We start from the raw sequence: 15,984 nt of genomic DNA on the forward strand, positions 1-15,984 counted from the left end.
AGAAGGTCCGGGTTCGAGCCCCGTGGCCGGCGAGGGCCTTTCTGTGTGGAGTTTGCATGTTCTCCCCGTGTCCGCGTGGGTCTCCTCCAGGTGCTCCGGTTTCCCCCACAGTCCAAAGACATGCAGGTTAGGTTAACTGGTGACTCTAAATTGACCGTAGGTGTGAGTGTGAATGGTTGTCTGTGTCTATGTGTCAGCCCTGTGATGACCTGGCGACTTGTCCAGGGTGTACCCCGCCTTTCGCCCATAGTCAGCTGGGATAGGCTCCAGCTTGCCTGCGACCCTGTAGAAGGATAAAGCGGCTAGAGATAATGAGATGAGATGTTATAGTCATGTTGTCTGTCGTTGCCCAAATGAGGATGGGTTCCCTTTCGAGTCTGGTTCCTCTCGAGGTTTCTTCCTCATGTCGTCTGAGGGAGTTTTTCCTTGCCACCGTCGCCACAGGCTTCCTCATTGGGGATAGATTAGGGATAAAATTAGCTCATGTTTTAAGTCGTTCAAATTCTGTAAAGCTGCTTTGCGACAATGTCTATTGTTAAAAGCGCTATACAAATAAACTTGACTTGACTTGACAACCATGTAATATCCCCTTGAACAAGGTACTTAACCCCCAACTGCTCTGCGTACGATGTATGTTGAATGTTGCTCTGGATAAGAGCATCTGCTAAACATTGGTAATGTAATGCTTTGTACTCAGTTGTCTGGTCAGTGAGCATAATGTTGAATTGAACCTTTTGTACAAAGCAGCTGACATGGTCAAAATCACAAATTTGCTTAAATTTAAATAGTGACCTAGAAATTGTGCAACATCTTAGATATTAAAAAATCAAGATGTTGCACATTTTACTTTTCTTTTTTTGTTTTACATTTTTCAAAATTCTAAAACTTTCAGTTTATTTTCAGTTTTAAATGAAAAAAACAAAACCCTCGATTTTCACTGTGGTCTCAGACCTTTGGATCACACTGTGTATAACTGTGAACACAATCATCTATTGTGTACTTAGCTATTTTATGAAATTTGAACATAGTTCCATATTTCTGCAGTAGTGCCCATTGCCATTCGCCATAAATGTCAAGAACTTCCGTTTTTGACATGTGACATCAGGAAAGGGCTGTCATTGGTTTTATAGTTATTTACGATGGCAGTCTTATTCTCACATTCACATACTTACATTCTGTCAATAATTTTAAGAATGTGATATTTGGTAACATTCTAATAGAAGTGTGGATGACATGAAGACATTTGCATAGTTAAATGTGTGAATATCAGTCAGTTATACCAGCGAACTTCCTGATTTTTTTTGTTTCTTGACCACTGCAAAAGAATTGCAACACCCCTAATACCACACACACACACACACACACACACTTTTTTTCCCCACAAAGGAAAGGAAAGAAGTTGCAATACTGGATATTTGCCATTTATAAGGACGTCTGAGGTGAGGAATTTTGAGACACAGAAGCAGAAAAGAAGAAACAGCATCTCTATTTTCTGCTGTTGTGTTTGATTTTCTAACCAAGGAATTAAGGTAAATGAGGATTTTAGACCTTTTTTTTAATATACAGAAAAATATCAACACCTTTGGTATTCCACTAATAAATACAATACAACTAATATTTTTGTTGCAAGCGTGGAAAGTTCTGGGGAAATTGTCCTTAAGTGTAAGGAAGATAATGTCAAAATTCTACTCAGTTCCTTAATTAAGATTGTCCTCAAGTAAAAGGAAAACCATAGCGACATTTAAATGTACTCAAGTATTAAAAAGTAACAAAATAAATGCTTTTAACTCGTAAAAATTTAAGCAATGTTTTTGTGTGAAAAGTAAATAGTATTAATTATCTGAAACTGAGAAAATGATTTTGATTTTATGGTGAAACTGCACAATTTTGCCTGAAAACATCATTCAGTTTCGATAAGTTTGTTGATGGTTATGTGTAAAATGAACATGAAATCTTTGATAATAAATTAAGCAGGAGTAAAATATTGCAAAAACTAATATTGTGAATGAATGTAGCTGGAATTTGAATTGTTTTCTTTGACGTTTCTAGACACATTATATTAGCTAATTAATGGAAATGATGGAACCTGGCATCACCTGGCAAACTTAGTTAAATATAGCAAGTTAATGTTCATAAATTAGCAAAACATAGAGTGGTGCTTGAAATTTTGTGAGCCCTTTGGAATTTTCTATATTTCTGCATAAATATGACCTAAAACATCATCAGATTTTCACACAGGTCCTAAAAGTAGGTAAAGAGAACCCGGTTAAACAAATGAGACAAAAATATTATACTCTGTCATTTATTTATTGAGGAAAATGATCCAATATTACATGTCTGTGAGTGGCAAAAGTATGTGAACCTTTGCTTTCAGTATCTGGTGTGACCCCCTTGTGCAGCAATAACTGCAACTAAACATTTCCGGTAACTGTTGATCAGTCCTGCACACCGGCTTGGAGGAATTTTAGCCCATCCCTCCGTACAGAACAGCTTCAACTCTGGGATGTTGGTGAGTTTCCTCACATGAACTGCTCGCTTCAGGTCCTTCCACAACATTTCGATTGGATTACGGTCAGGACTTTGATTTGGCCATTCCAAAACATTAACTTTATTCTCCTTTAACCATTATTTGGTAGAACGACTTGTGTGCTTAGGGTCATTGTCTTACTGCATGACCCACCTTCTCTTGAGATTCAGTTCATGGACAGATGTCCTGACATTTTCCTTTAGAATTCGCTGGTATAATTTAGAATTCATTGTTCTATCAATGATGGCAAGCCGTCCTGGCCCAGATGCAGCAAAACAGGCCCAAACCATGATACTACTACCACAATGTTTCACAGATGGGATAAGGTTCTTATGCTGGAATGCAGTGTTTTCCTTTCTCCAAACATAACGCTTCTCATTTAAACCAAAAAGTTCTATTTTGGTCTCATCCATCCAAAAAAACATTTTTCCAGTGGTCTTCTGGCTTGTCCATGTGATCTTTAGCAAACTGCAGTTGAGCAGCAATGTTCTTTTTGGAGAGCAGTGGCTTTCTCCTTGCAACCCTGCCATGCACACCATTGTTGTTCAGTGTTCTCCTGATGGTGGACTCATGAACATTAACATTAGCCAATGTGAGAGAGGCCTTCAGTTGCTTAGAAGTTACCCTGGGGTCCTTTGTGACCTCGCCGACTATTACACGCCTTGCTCTTGGAGTGATCTTTGTTGGTCTACCACTCCTGGGGAGGGTAACAATGGTCTTGAATTTCCTCCATTTGTACACAATCTGTCTGACTGTGGATTGGTGGAGTCCAAACTCTTTAGAGATGGTTTTGTAACCTTTTCCAGCCTGATGAGCATCAAGAACGCTTTTTCTGAAGTCCTCAGAAATCTCCTTTGTTCATGCGATGATACACTTCCACAAGCATGTGTTGTGAAGATCAGACTTTGATAGATCCCTGTTCTTTAAATAAAACAGGGTGGCCACTCACACCTGATTGTCATCCCATTGATTGAAAACACCTGACTCTAATTTCACCTTCAAATTAACTGCTAATCCTAGAGGTTCACATACTTTTGCCACTCACAGATATGTAATATTGGATCATTTTCCTCAATAAATAAATGACCAAGTATAATATTTTTGTCTCATTTGTTTAACTGGGTTCTCTTTATCTACTTTTAGGACTTGTGTGAAAATCTGATTATGTTTTAGGTCATATTTATGCAGAAATATAGAAAATTCTAAACGGTTCACAAACTTTCAAGCACCATTGTACCTTCCAATGCTTTTTCGCTCATCCGGCTGTAGGCCAGGCCAGATGAACTTATGCGATCACGCATCGTCCGTCATCGTCTGTCCACAATTTATAAAAATCGCTACTCCTTCTACAGGAGTGATTAGATTTTGATCAAACTCACAAACAATGTTCCCCAGGTGGGTGTGCATAAAAAGTTGTCAAGATGGTGGCGCTACCGGTCATATTTACTATTTTATGGGTGTCTGAAATTTTTGGGTGACTCGTCACATTAAATGCTACTCTTTGTAAACTGCTGGGATGTTTTCACTGAAACTCACCCAGAAGACTCTAAAGACATGTTCCAACAAGAGTTGTTCACCAGGTGGCGCCACCTGCCATAGATGAGGCTACAGAGGGGTCACATGCAATTTCACGAAAATCTCTACTCCTCTACTCCTCCTACTGCTAGGATGTCTCATCTCATTATCTCTAGCCGCTTTATCCTTCTACAGGGTCGCAGGCAAGCTGGAGCCTATCCCAGCTGACTATGGGCAAAAGGCGGGGTACACCCTGGACAAGTCGCCAGGTCATCACAGGGCTGACACATAGACACAGACAACCATTCACGGTCAATTTAGAGTCACCAGTTAACCTAACCTGCATGTCTTTGGGGGAAACCGGAGCACCCGGAGGAAACCCACGCGGACACGGGGAGAACATGCAAACTCCACACAGAAAGGCCCTCGCCGGCCCCGGGGCTCGAACCCAGGACCTTCTTGCTATGAGGCGACAGCACTAACCACTACACCACCGTGCCGCCCCTGCTAGGATGTTTTCCCTGAAACTCACCCAGAAGACTCTAAAGACAAGAATTGTTCACCAGGTGGCGCCACCTGCCATGGATGCAGGTACACAGGGGTCATATGAAATTTCACAAAAATTGCTACTCCTCTCACAGGATTGATCGGATTTCAAAACCCACACACAACAACAGTGGCTGGTATGAGCTGCAGCCTCACTGGGGCTATTTTTTTAATTAGATGGAGCTCATGCCTTCTAGGTTGGCAGAGGAACTGCCTCATTTTATACAATTCTTTGCTTACTCCAGCATACTCAAACATTTTACTGAGGTAGGGCTGGGACGCTCATCCTCAAGTTCCACACTGCAGTGTCGTGGCTTATTCATATTCAAATGCACATGGATAGATAGAGCTTTATCTACTTTGTGTTGTATGAGGTCAGTGCAGATGACGAATTCGTGTGATTCTTGATCACTGCCTGGATGCTTATAAGTGAAATGTAACTAAAATTCATGATTCTATTGATGTATAGTGTACAGTCATATCTTAGATGAGAGGAGAAGAGCCCTTTGACTACTATGAATCTCTATATTTAAAAAGAATTATGGCATAAAAAGGTCCCCCCCCCCTTTTTATTGGAAATGCAATTCAAGAGAACACGTATTCAAATTCAATCACATGTAAGTAAAGTATAAATACTCCAAAGTAATACTTAAGTATCATAATGAAGTACAATTACTCAAGTATTTTCAACCACTGATGTTTTGACAATGACTATAGTCTAAAGTCCTTTCTGCACCACAGGCACATTGGGCGGCGCCAATCTCCGTTTCTGTAGCCCTCGGCCTCTCACCTATTACATAGCTAGGGTTACAGTGGGGGTCTGGTCCTCTGGTAACCATGAGAGTTTGACTCCCCACTCACATCTGTATTGCAGCATGCCTTGCCAGAAGGTACCATTTTTACGATGGTCTTTGATATGACCTGACCACGAGTAGAACTCACAATCTCACAAACGCTAACCACTAGGCCAACTCGTGATATTGACTATAGTGATGACCTACGGTATAAATCTGTACTAAGAATTGAACACACTTGTCATAAAGTAATTGGTGCATTTTCAGTAATTTCATTCGTTTAATATATAATATCCATCAATCTTAGATTCAATTTGCTACATAAATCTTCCAAATAAACAAATACAATTTATTTCTGATTTCCTTGTTTTACAGGATGCCATCCACCTTCTGGACCATTGCAGTCTCGTCACTGCTTTTAATGGTCAGATCTGCAGTTCTGGTCAATGTAGAGAAAAATGCTCAGCTCTGTTCCTTTAGGAGGGACACTTCCAAGGACCTTACCAACAGCAACTTGAACATGATACCATCAGACTTACCAGATGACACTGAATACTTAGATGTCTCCGGAAACAATATTTCTAGTATCATCCATGATAACCTCTACAGACTCACTCGCCTGTGTTTCCTCAAGATCACGCACTGTGGCCTTCGATTCATCTCCCATGATGCCTTTTATAACAACTCAGAACTCAAGGTTCTCAATATTTCCTACAACCCACTGATTGTGATACCGTACTTGCCTCTGCCACAGCTTAGGATCTTAGATCTTTCCGGCAATGATTACGACAGCTATACTCTTCCAGCTTTTTTCAGTAACTTGACATATCTTACTACCTTTGCAATAGGAAGTCCAAACGTAACATCACTTGAAATAGATGACTTGGCACCACTTCGAAATACAAATTTAAAACAATTCACATTTGGAGGTGGCACTATGATGCAAAAATATGAAACTGGTTCTTTTGCCCAACTTAGATCATTGGAGGAAGTGTCTCTGAGAGTGACATTCTGTCATAATTTTGATATTTTCAAAAGCATGTCGAAGGACCTTGACCAAACACATACAAAGAGAATTAGGCTGATCAAGCTCTTTCCAGATCAGTGTACAATTACAAGTGATCCTTTCGACAGCCTTGAGAAACTCCATGTACTTTCCAACTTAACTATAGTGGATACCTTGATGAACAGCTCTGTCATGGTGAAACTCCTCCAAAATATCTGGAAGTCATCTTTTGAGGAACTTGCATTTCTAAACATAACTTATAATGAAGATACTCCATATGGATTTCAATTCCCCAGTCAGAACCATACACCCAGTTTACAAGCAGTGGTTTTTAATGGTGTGAACCACTATCAGTATCGGTATCCTACTATCAACATGAGCATGGACTTGATTTCTCAACTGACTTACTTGAAGTTCTCTGGTACTGGAATGAATATTCTTCCATGCAATCTCATTTCAGTTATACCATCACTGCAAATTTTGGACCTGTCCAACAACCTTTTGGATGATACAGGATTCTGGTGGTATTTGTGTTCATATGAGGGTGTGTTTCCAGCTTTGAGACGGCTTTCGTTAAACAACAATCGTTTTTCTGACCTGGCATATATTTCTAAGAGGACACATGAAATGAAGGTTTTAACATCCCTCGACTTAAGTTTCAACTCCATTCAGATTGGATCGGATCCATGCTCCTGGCCTTCACACCTCACTGAACTAAATCTCAGCCATAACAACTTGGGCGACGCTATATTTCAATATCTGTCCCCTCATTTCCAAAAGATTGACCTCTCCAAAACAGGCATAAGTGTCATCTCCCAAAACATCCTCTCACAGTTCCCCAGACTCACACATCTCATCCTGAGCTTTAACAGCATACAGTTCATCCCCTCAGATCTCCATGCACCTGCACTGCAAACCCTTTATGTTGATCAGAATGCCATTACGTCCATTGACCAGGCTGCACTGGAGGGCCTCTCCAGCCTGAAGACTTTAAAAGCAGGTAACAATCCATTTATCTGTGATTGTGACTCTTTTTGGTTTGTGACCACATTGAATAAGGCTCTTCTTCCGGACTGGCCATTAGACTACACATGCAGTTCTCCACCATCACTAGCAGGAAAGTACTTAGACTCGTACAAACCGGGAAAACTTCCATGTCTACCAGGACTCCAGGCAGCAGTGGCTCTACCAGTAATTATTACTATTACAGCTGCTTTGGGCATCATTTTCTATGTATGTGATGGTGTCTGGTACACCAAAATGCTCTGGGTATGGATAAGAGTGAAGCGTCGGCGCACCAAACAGGCAGATAAATTGATGAACAGCACCTTTCTTTACCATGCATTCATTTCCTACAGCCAGCACGATTGCACCTGGGTTGACTCTGAACTAGTCCCGACTTTGGAGGGTGCAGGCTTGTCCATCTGCATTCACGAGCGAGACTTTGTACCTGGCCAGTGGATTCTGGACAATATCATTAGTTGTGTGGAAAGCAGCTACAAAACAATCTTTATCCTGTCAAAGCACTTTGTTCAGAGTGAATGGTGCAACTATGAGCTCTTTTTCGCTCAGCACAGAGCGATTAGTGTGAAGGATGACTCATTGGTCTTTATTCTGTTGGAACCCATTCCATCTGACTCTTTACCTAAGAAGTTCTTGAGGCTAAGAACTTTGCTAAGGCAAAAAACCTATCTGGAGTGGCCAAAAGATGAAACCAAAAAAAAAGTTTTTTGGTCTAGTCTCAGGTCCATCCTGCAGACTGCAGACAAAAGTATGGTGATGAAAGAGATTGCTTTTGACATAGCTGAAAATGCTCTTTTATTGAATGCTCAAAAGTAAAATTTCCTACAAACTGCCATTTTACTCAAGTTTACTTTTGTGTCAAGGGTTGCTGCAGGAGAACCAAAATAATAGCAGCATGTACGGTACCTTAGCGTTTTATTCTTCTGATACCACAGTAATTTGTCAGTGATTCATTTTTGTATTAATGAAACAACATATACTTTTTTTCTTTATACTTAAATTTAATGATGCGAACATTGACAAACAAGTTAGTTCCTGTTATCACTTCTCTTATAGCAGCTATAAACAATTGTTCCCTAACCAGCCCCCTTCTCTCTCTCTCTCTCTCTCAGTTAAGAAGACAAAAAAGTATAGCATGTGTAGCAGCTTCTCATGTTATGGAGAAAGTACAGACTTTTCTGTGTCAGAAAACTTAACCTGTTCATGCAGCGCGTCTTCCAAACAAGTCTCTGTGTTAGTTGTGAGAGAAATGATAATACATTCGAATAAGTGCATTAATGTGGGGCGTCGTGGCTCAGGTGGATAAGGCGCCATACCATAAATCCGGGGACCTGGGTTTGATTCCGGCCTGAGGTTATTTCCCAATCCCTCCCCGTCTCTCTCTCCCGCTCATTTCCTGTCTCTACTATACTGTCCTATCCAATAAAGGTGAAAAAAGCCCCCCCCCCCCCCCCCCCAAAAAAAGTGCATTAATGTAAACTTTGCAGCTTGAGCTGCCATGCTAGAAAATCAATCAACACATACATGTCAACCTATATGGAATATCTGTATTTTATACGGATTTGATTCAATAAACGTAGTATACGGGCATACAAATAAAGTTATACGGATTCTTTAAAAACACTTCAATATTTATTTAGAGCTATAATCAATTCCCACGATGATAAAAGAGCGCATAACATTTACAAACGTACTGTACACCAAAGAAAGCACAGCCAGCCAGTAAAGAGTCTTATGAAATCGCGTGTTATCTTGTGGTAGCGAGACTTCGTTCCACTTTTGATCATGCGCACACCGCATTGCGAGAATCCCGCCAACCGGGAAGTATTTTGTTTGAAACGCGTATTTCCACCTGAGCGACTTTCACTAGCAACTGAAAAGATTCTGAATGGGCACTCCGGCAAGATCAACACAGACACTTGCTGTGACATGCAGCCTAGTGAGGTATTGGTGCAGACTGCTAAAAAAAAGCTGTCATGGAGTACAATTCAGAACATTAGAGTGACACTTTGTGTTTTTGTCGAACATTGGAGCTTTGTATTCATTCTGAAGGTTTATTGTTATTAATATTGAATAAAAAGTAACTTGGATATATCATTGTTAATTATCATTCAAATTTTAGGTAAATTATTTTAATTTGCATCTTATACGGATTTTATAAGGGAAATACGGATTTTGGAGGTTGGTTATACAGGTTTGATTGACCAAAGGTTGACATGTATGTCAACACCTTCTGACCAGTTGGAATTGAGAATTCAACAGTACTGTGGTATAAGTAGGTTTAAAGCAGTGACACAAAACACTGCCTTGAATGTTGTATGACTTATTTTTACATCCTGTTTTTTGGCAATGGCTGCCTGAGGACACAAATTACCTCAACTATATGAATAATGCTCATTTTCTGTGTGAAACTGACATACAAGTGAATGGTGTGTGTGTGCGTGTGATACTATCTCCACCTGCTGTTAAAGTAGCATTTGCTTTAAATTTTAGTGTACACTATGCATCGTTATTTTATTTTATTTGATTTTATATTCATACTGGTATATCATGCACTCCCTTACAGATGGAGACTTGGATGATGACATGGGTTTTTGGTATTGTTCTTATTCAAAAATCTGCAATCCCTTTATTCATTTGAATGTCCCATGTGGGTTTCCATTTTGTAGTAGGACATACATCAATGACAGCCTGATCACTAAAACAAACAATCTGCAACAATGCACCAACATCCAAGGCCATAGATTATAAATTGTAAAATGAAAATATTGGAAATATTTTGTCAAAGTAGTTATATTTTTAATTTTTTCGACCGAGCCATTCCATTTTCGTTTGGTTATTCCATCGTAATGGATCAGAACCAGCCTCAGCCGTCTCGTGGGTGACCAAATGGACAGAAAACATCAGGAATATTGTGTTCAAAATTGTGGCCTTTTTATTCATGAGTTTCTTTTTCTTTTTGTAAAGGCTGGGTGAGTGCACATGCAGAGAGCTAGCATTGGAGTAATCATGTGCTTTCAAAAAGCAGTAGCTTGTATGTAAACAAAAACAAGAATTGGATTCTGGGAAAAGTGACCTGGCCTCTTTAATTTGGCCAAAAACAGTGCTTAAAATCAAACAAAACCCAAAAAATAAACTCTTTTATACTGACAGATAATATCTATACACGACTTGTCCAAGTGTTCACTTGTTCATATTTGTACCTGTATACTGTTTACAGTTTATCTTTTAAAAGAAAAACAATGTCACTGGGCGTTGCCATTTTACTCTCTCCAAGGGTCAAAGATCATGCTCCGAGTACAAATTATGTGAGAGAATCAAAGATTGTGATGTCACATATATGCCATATGACTTAATGGATCTAGTGGATACACCGCTTCTAAATAACAACCCTAAAGATGCCAGAGTGTCAGGCGTTTGGCTGTAAAAATAAGCCTGATCACTGAAGCATAGTGCAATAGATTTAGCAATGCAAAATAATAATAATACATTAATGGCATTTAGTAGATACTGTTATCCAGAGCAACATACCCAGCACAGCCTGGGGAGCAGTTGGGGGTTAGGTGCCTTGCCCAAGGGTACTTCAGCCATTCCTGCTGGTTCAGTGACTCAAACCAGTGACCTTTTGGTCCCAAAGCTGCTTCTCTAACCATGAGGCCATGGCTTATAATAATAATAATAATCTCATCTCATCTCATTATCTCTAGCCGCTTTATCCTGTTCTACAGGGTCGCAGGCAAGCTGGAGCCTATCCCAGCTGACTACGGGCGAAAGGCGGGGTACACCCTGGACAAGTCGCCAGGTCATCACAGGGCTGACACATAGACACAGACAACCATTCACACTCACATTCACACCTACGGTCAATTTAGAGTCACCAGTTAACCTAACCTGCATGTCTTTGGACTGTGGGGGAAACCGGAGCACCCGGAGGAAACCCACACGGACACGGGGAGAACATGCAAACTCCGCACAGAAAGGCCCTCGCTGGCCACGGGGCTCGAACCTGGACCTTCTTGCTGTGAGGCGGCAGCGCTAACCACTACACCACCGTGCCATCCATAATAATAATAATAATCAACTGTAGGCAAATAGCCATACACAGGACACTGTACTTTTACTAAATGGAAGTAAAAATGTGTCATACTATGTGTCACAACCAGGTAGTGGGTGATAGTGACAAACTTTACATGAGGGCCAAAATAAATAGTCCGGTCATTTTAATGTTCAGATAACTTTTTAAAAAAACTGAGAAATCCACAGAGGTGGACAGTAACGAAGTACATTTACTTGAGTACTGTACTTAAGTACACTTTTTGAGTATCTGTACTTTAGTTGAGTATTTTTTTTTAAACTTATGACTAACTTCACTACATTTGAAAGGCAAATATCGTACTTTTCACTCCACTACATTTCTATCAAGGTCCTCGTTACTCATTACTATGAAGTGGCTTTGAAAGTAGATTTTTTCCCCTTTTTTTCCTAAAATGTGATTGTTTTTTTCGCAGGTGACACTGAGACAGTCTATCAGTAATCACTAGGGTCATGTCCATAGACTGTATAAAATCAAGTTCAATGATTTTCTCAGTAGCATTATTTGAACACTACCAGCACCATGTTTCACAGATGGGATAAGGTTCTTATGCTGGAATGCAGTGTTTTCCTTTCTCCAAACATAACGCTTCTCATTTAAACCAAAAAGTTCTATTTTGGTCTCATCCATCCACAAAACATTTTTCCAATAGCCTTCTGGCTTGTCCATGTGATCTTTAGCAAACTGCAGTTGAGCAGCAATGTTCTTTTTGGAGAGCAGTGGCTTTCTCCTTGCAACCCTGCCATGCACACCATTGTTGTTCAGTGTTCTCCTGATGATGGACTCATGAACATTAGCCAATGTGAGGGAGGCCTTCAGTTGCTTAGAAGTTACCCTGGGGTCCTTTGTGACCTCGCTGACTATTACACGCCTTGCTCTTGGAGTGATCTTTGTTACCACTCCTGGGGAGGGTAACAATGGTCTTGAATTTCCTCCATTTGTACACAATCTGTCTGACTGTGAATTAGTGGAGTCCAAACTCTTTAGAAATGGTTTTGTAACCTTTTCCAGCCTGATGAGCATCAGCAACGCTTTTTCTGAGGTCCTCAGAAATCTCCTTTGTTCCTGCCATGATACACTTCCACAAACGTGTTGTGAAGATCAGACTTTGATAGATTCCTGTTCTTTAAATAAAACAGGGTGCCCACTCACACCTGATTGTCATCCCATTGATTGAAAACACCTGACTCTAATTTCACCTTCAAATTAACTGCAAATCCTAGAGGTTCACATACTTTTGCCACTCACAGATATGTAATATTGGATCATTTTCCTCAATAAATAAATGATCCAAGTATAATATTTTTGTCTCATTTGTTTAACTGGGTTCTCTTTATTTACTTTTAGGACTTGTGTGAAAATCTGATGATGTTTTAGGTCATATTAATGCAGAAACAATATAGAAAATTCTAAAGGGCTCACAAACTTTCAAGCACCACTGTAAGTATTTTGATTTTGATTTGATTTTATTCGATCATAATGTAAAATGAAGTACAAAATACATTAAAATCAGGATTACACAAGAAAGCGCAAGCACTTATTTCCATTGTGGTCCCATTAAAACACGTAAAACAGCAATAACAACGTTATGATTTGACTTAATATTGACTCACTGTACTATGTAAATGGTGAAAATAATAATAATAATAATAATAATAACAACAACCACAATAATAATAATAATAATAATAATAATAATAATAATAATAAATTGACTTAAATTGACTAGACTAGTAGACAATGAAAATGCATTGTATAGACTAGACTAGAATTTGATTATAAAATTTGATTTCAAAAAGTATAAATAGTACCTATGGATAACAATTATAAAGTAAAATGTTGTATATATTGATAATAAATATTAAATGATGATTAAATGATGATAAAGATAATATAATAGCAAATAATAATAACATTAAGGAAAAAAACAGCAAAAACATAATGAAAATAAAAATAATCTGACTGACAGCAGACAATAAACAAAAAATAAAGTAATATGAATGAGAATAAAAAAGTATAAAGTAATATGAATAATAATTTTAATAACAAACGTTTTTATAGATAGAAATATGATAATAAGATCAACCAAACAACAGTAAAAAAAGGGGAAAAGCTATACAGACAACAGAACAGTAATAAGAATTTTGACTAGAGAAAAAAAAATTAGTAAAATAAAAAGGTATTATTTTCTTGCTGTCTAAGACCATTAAAAAGGTGATTCTTCACTGACAGTTTGAAACTGGACTTGTTCTGAATACTTTTAATATTGTTGGGGAGTTGATTCCAAATTTTGATTGCTGAGTAATAAAATGATGTTTTTTCAAATTATTTTACATGCAGGGGTGGCACGGTGGTGTAGTGGTTAGCGCTGTCGCCTCACAGCAAGAAGGTCCTGGGTTCGAGCCCCGGGGCCGGCGAGGGCCTTTCTGTGTGGAGTTTGTATGTTCTCCCCGTGTCCGCGTGGGTTTCCCCCACAGTCCAAAGACATGCAGGTTAGGTTAACTGGTGACTCTAAATTGACCGTAGGTGTGAGTGTGAATGGTTGTCTGTGTCTATGTGTCAGCCCTGTGATGACCTGGCGACTTGTCCAGGGTGTACCCTGCCTTTCGCCTGTAGTCAGCTGGGATAGGCTCCAGCTTGCCTGCGACCCTGTAGAAGGATAAAGCGGCTAGAGATAATGAGATGAGATGAGATTTTACGTGTGGAACGTACAGAGCATTGTTACTGGATCTGGTATTGATATTGTGAACCTGGTTAATATTGATAAAATTATCATTGAGATAGTCTGGTGCCTGATGATGGATGATGCTATAGACCATATTTAACTTTAGTTGATGGACTCTTAGCTCAACTGGCAGCATACGGACCTGTTCAAATTCCTGTGCCCCAATATGGGTTCTGGCTGGTGCATTCAAAAGATACCGAATGATTTTGTTCTGGGTACACTGAAGTTGGGTACTTTTGTCCATCTCTGCAAATCCGACAAATCTGAGTGGGCCTAAAAATGTCCAGAAGTTTAAACATAAACATGGTGTCAACTTACAAATAAATCAGTTACTCGGTGACTATGGTCACAATAGATAAGGTTCTACTTTGGTCATGTGTCGTTCGCGAACGAGTCGATTCTTTGAGTCGATTCATTTCCCTGAGCCGTTTTATTGCATTCAACTTTTCCGTGAACAATATCACAAAAAAAAAATTCTTCCATGGAAACCTTTTCAGCATCGAAACGTGGGTCTGACTCGGTTGTGCTGACTCAGTGTAGTCTACTGGTTCTGCTCTTTGTCATCATGCCATATCATGTGGACTGGAATCGATGATTCATCAATGTCTAAACGAATTCTATTCATAATTCTATGTAAATAGAAGGTATGACAAATAATGTTCATCAGTGGGCAGAGTAAACATTCAGTAAAGAGTGAAAAATACAACGAGTCGTTTGGGAGCCGACTCTTATGATTCAGCAGAAACGGATGCTCTTACTACATTTCCCATGAAGCCTCTGACTTGACGCATGCGCAGTAAGTTGTAACTCGTTCCCCCGCACCCCCCTCCCATTTCACGTAAGATGGAGGTTTGAAGGTGCAGCCGCTGTACATGGTTATAGAGGCTATCAGAAGGTCTTGGTGTTTTCATTTAACTCAGAGAGCGCAGAAGTAATCCCCAAAAAGAGTCCGTGGTCCCAGTGTCCTAAAATTCCGGAGTTCAGAAAGATTCCTTAGATCACCTTCCCAACTGCTGTGAATAAATCTTGAGAAGAACAATTTTAGACAGGGTGAGTATCCCTAAAGCTAGCTGCGTTAGCTAGCAGACTGTGCTCGCCATGAACCGTAGACAGACAGACAGACAGATAGATAGAGAGAGGAACGACAAAAGTTTTGGTGTACACTTTTGTGGAAGAGTTTGTCGTGAAACAAACGCCCTACTCGTTCTTGTGTGATTACCTGAGTGTTGTTTTATTGGAAATAAACCTGGTGTGTTTTTCAGAGGTATGTATTCGGGCTTTATACCGGAACAGTACAGGCCTCTCTCGATGCTACAATTGCTAAATTATCGACGATAAATTAGAGTTAAACACTGCTTCGACCCTAGTCTTGTTTCTAGTTTTCGTGTCTCTCTTTTTTCCCCCCTGTATATATTTAAAAATATTTTTTATTTTTGCTATGTAGACGTGTACTTCGCGGTATTGCTGTCCTGTCAACAAACTAGCTTGCAGGCTAACTGTCAGCTGCTACACCCATGTCAGTCAGTTAGCGTTAGCGTTAGCAAACTCGTAAGTAGACGTGAACGGTTTGTTAGAGCAACACAAAATATCGGTCCTTATCATAGTTATACATCCAAACTCTCTGTAAAAGATTTCGTGTGTCAAATAATTGAAGAATATTTTGTGAAAGCTGACTTCGAGTCCTTGTAATAGCTAGCTAGCTTGTTGCTAGCTTGGCAAGCTAACCTCCCTCCACCCAGTCATAACTGTAATGGT

General features: G+C 39.6%; 2 protein-coding genes across 4 annotated transcripts in view; both read left to right on the top strand.

Moving 5' to 3' along the window:
* Positions 1-1,350: 1,350 nt before the first annotated feature.
* On the top strand, positions 1,351-8,843 carry tlr18 (toll-like receptor 18). Its single transcript, XM_060903672.1, has 2 exons — positions 1,351-1,529; positions 5,758-8,843. The coding sequence occupies exon 2, from the start codon at positions 5,759-5,761 to the stop codon at positions 8,225-8,227; it is 2,469 nt and encodes an 822-aa protein (XP_060759655.1). The 5' UTR covers positions 1,351-1,529; position 5,758; the 3' UTR covers positions 8,228-8,843.
* A 6,236-nt stretch (positions 8,844-15,079) lies between these two features.
* The window catches only part of cnot4b (CCR4-NOT transcription complex, subunit 4b), a 71,370-nt gene continuing 70,465 nt past the window's right edge, over positions 15,080-15,984 (top strand). For 2 of the 3 annotated variants that reach the window (XM_060903295.1, XM_060903294.1), the window contains exon 1: positions 15,080-15,279. The gene's annotated coding sequence lies outside the window, so the exon portion shown is untranslated. Of the gene's footprint in view, positions 15,280-15,377; positions 15,494-15,984 lie in introns of those variants that run through there. The other variant, XM_060903296.1, reaches the window with a different exon arrangement.

The sequence above is a fragment of the Neoarius graeffei genome, chromosome 21 (assembly GCF_027579695.1).
Source record: "Neoarius graeffei isolate fNeoGra1 chromosome 21, fNeoGra1.pri, whole genome shotgun sequence".
Classification (NCBI taxonomy): domain Eukaryota; kingdom Metazoa; phylum Chordata; class Actinopteri; order Siluriformes; family Ariidae; genus Neoarius; species Neoarius graeffei.

What these genes read in the sequence shown, in the direction of transcription:
- tlr18 (XM_060903672.1), top strand. Translation starts at nt 5,759, where the DNA reads ATGCCATCCACCTTCTGGACCATTGCAGTCTCGTCACTGCTTTTAATG.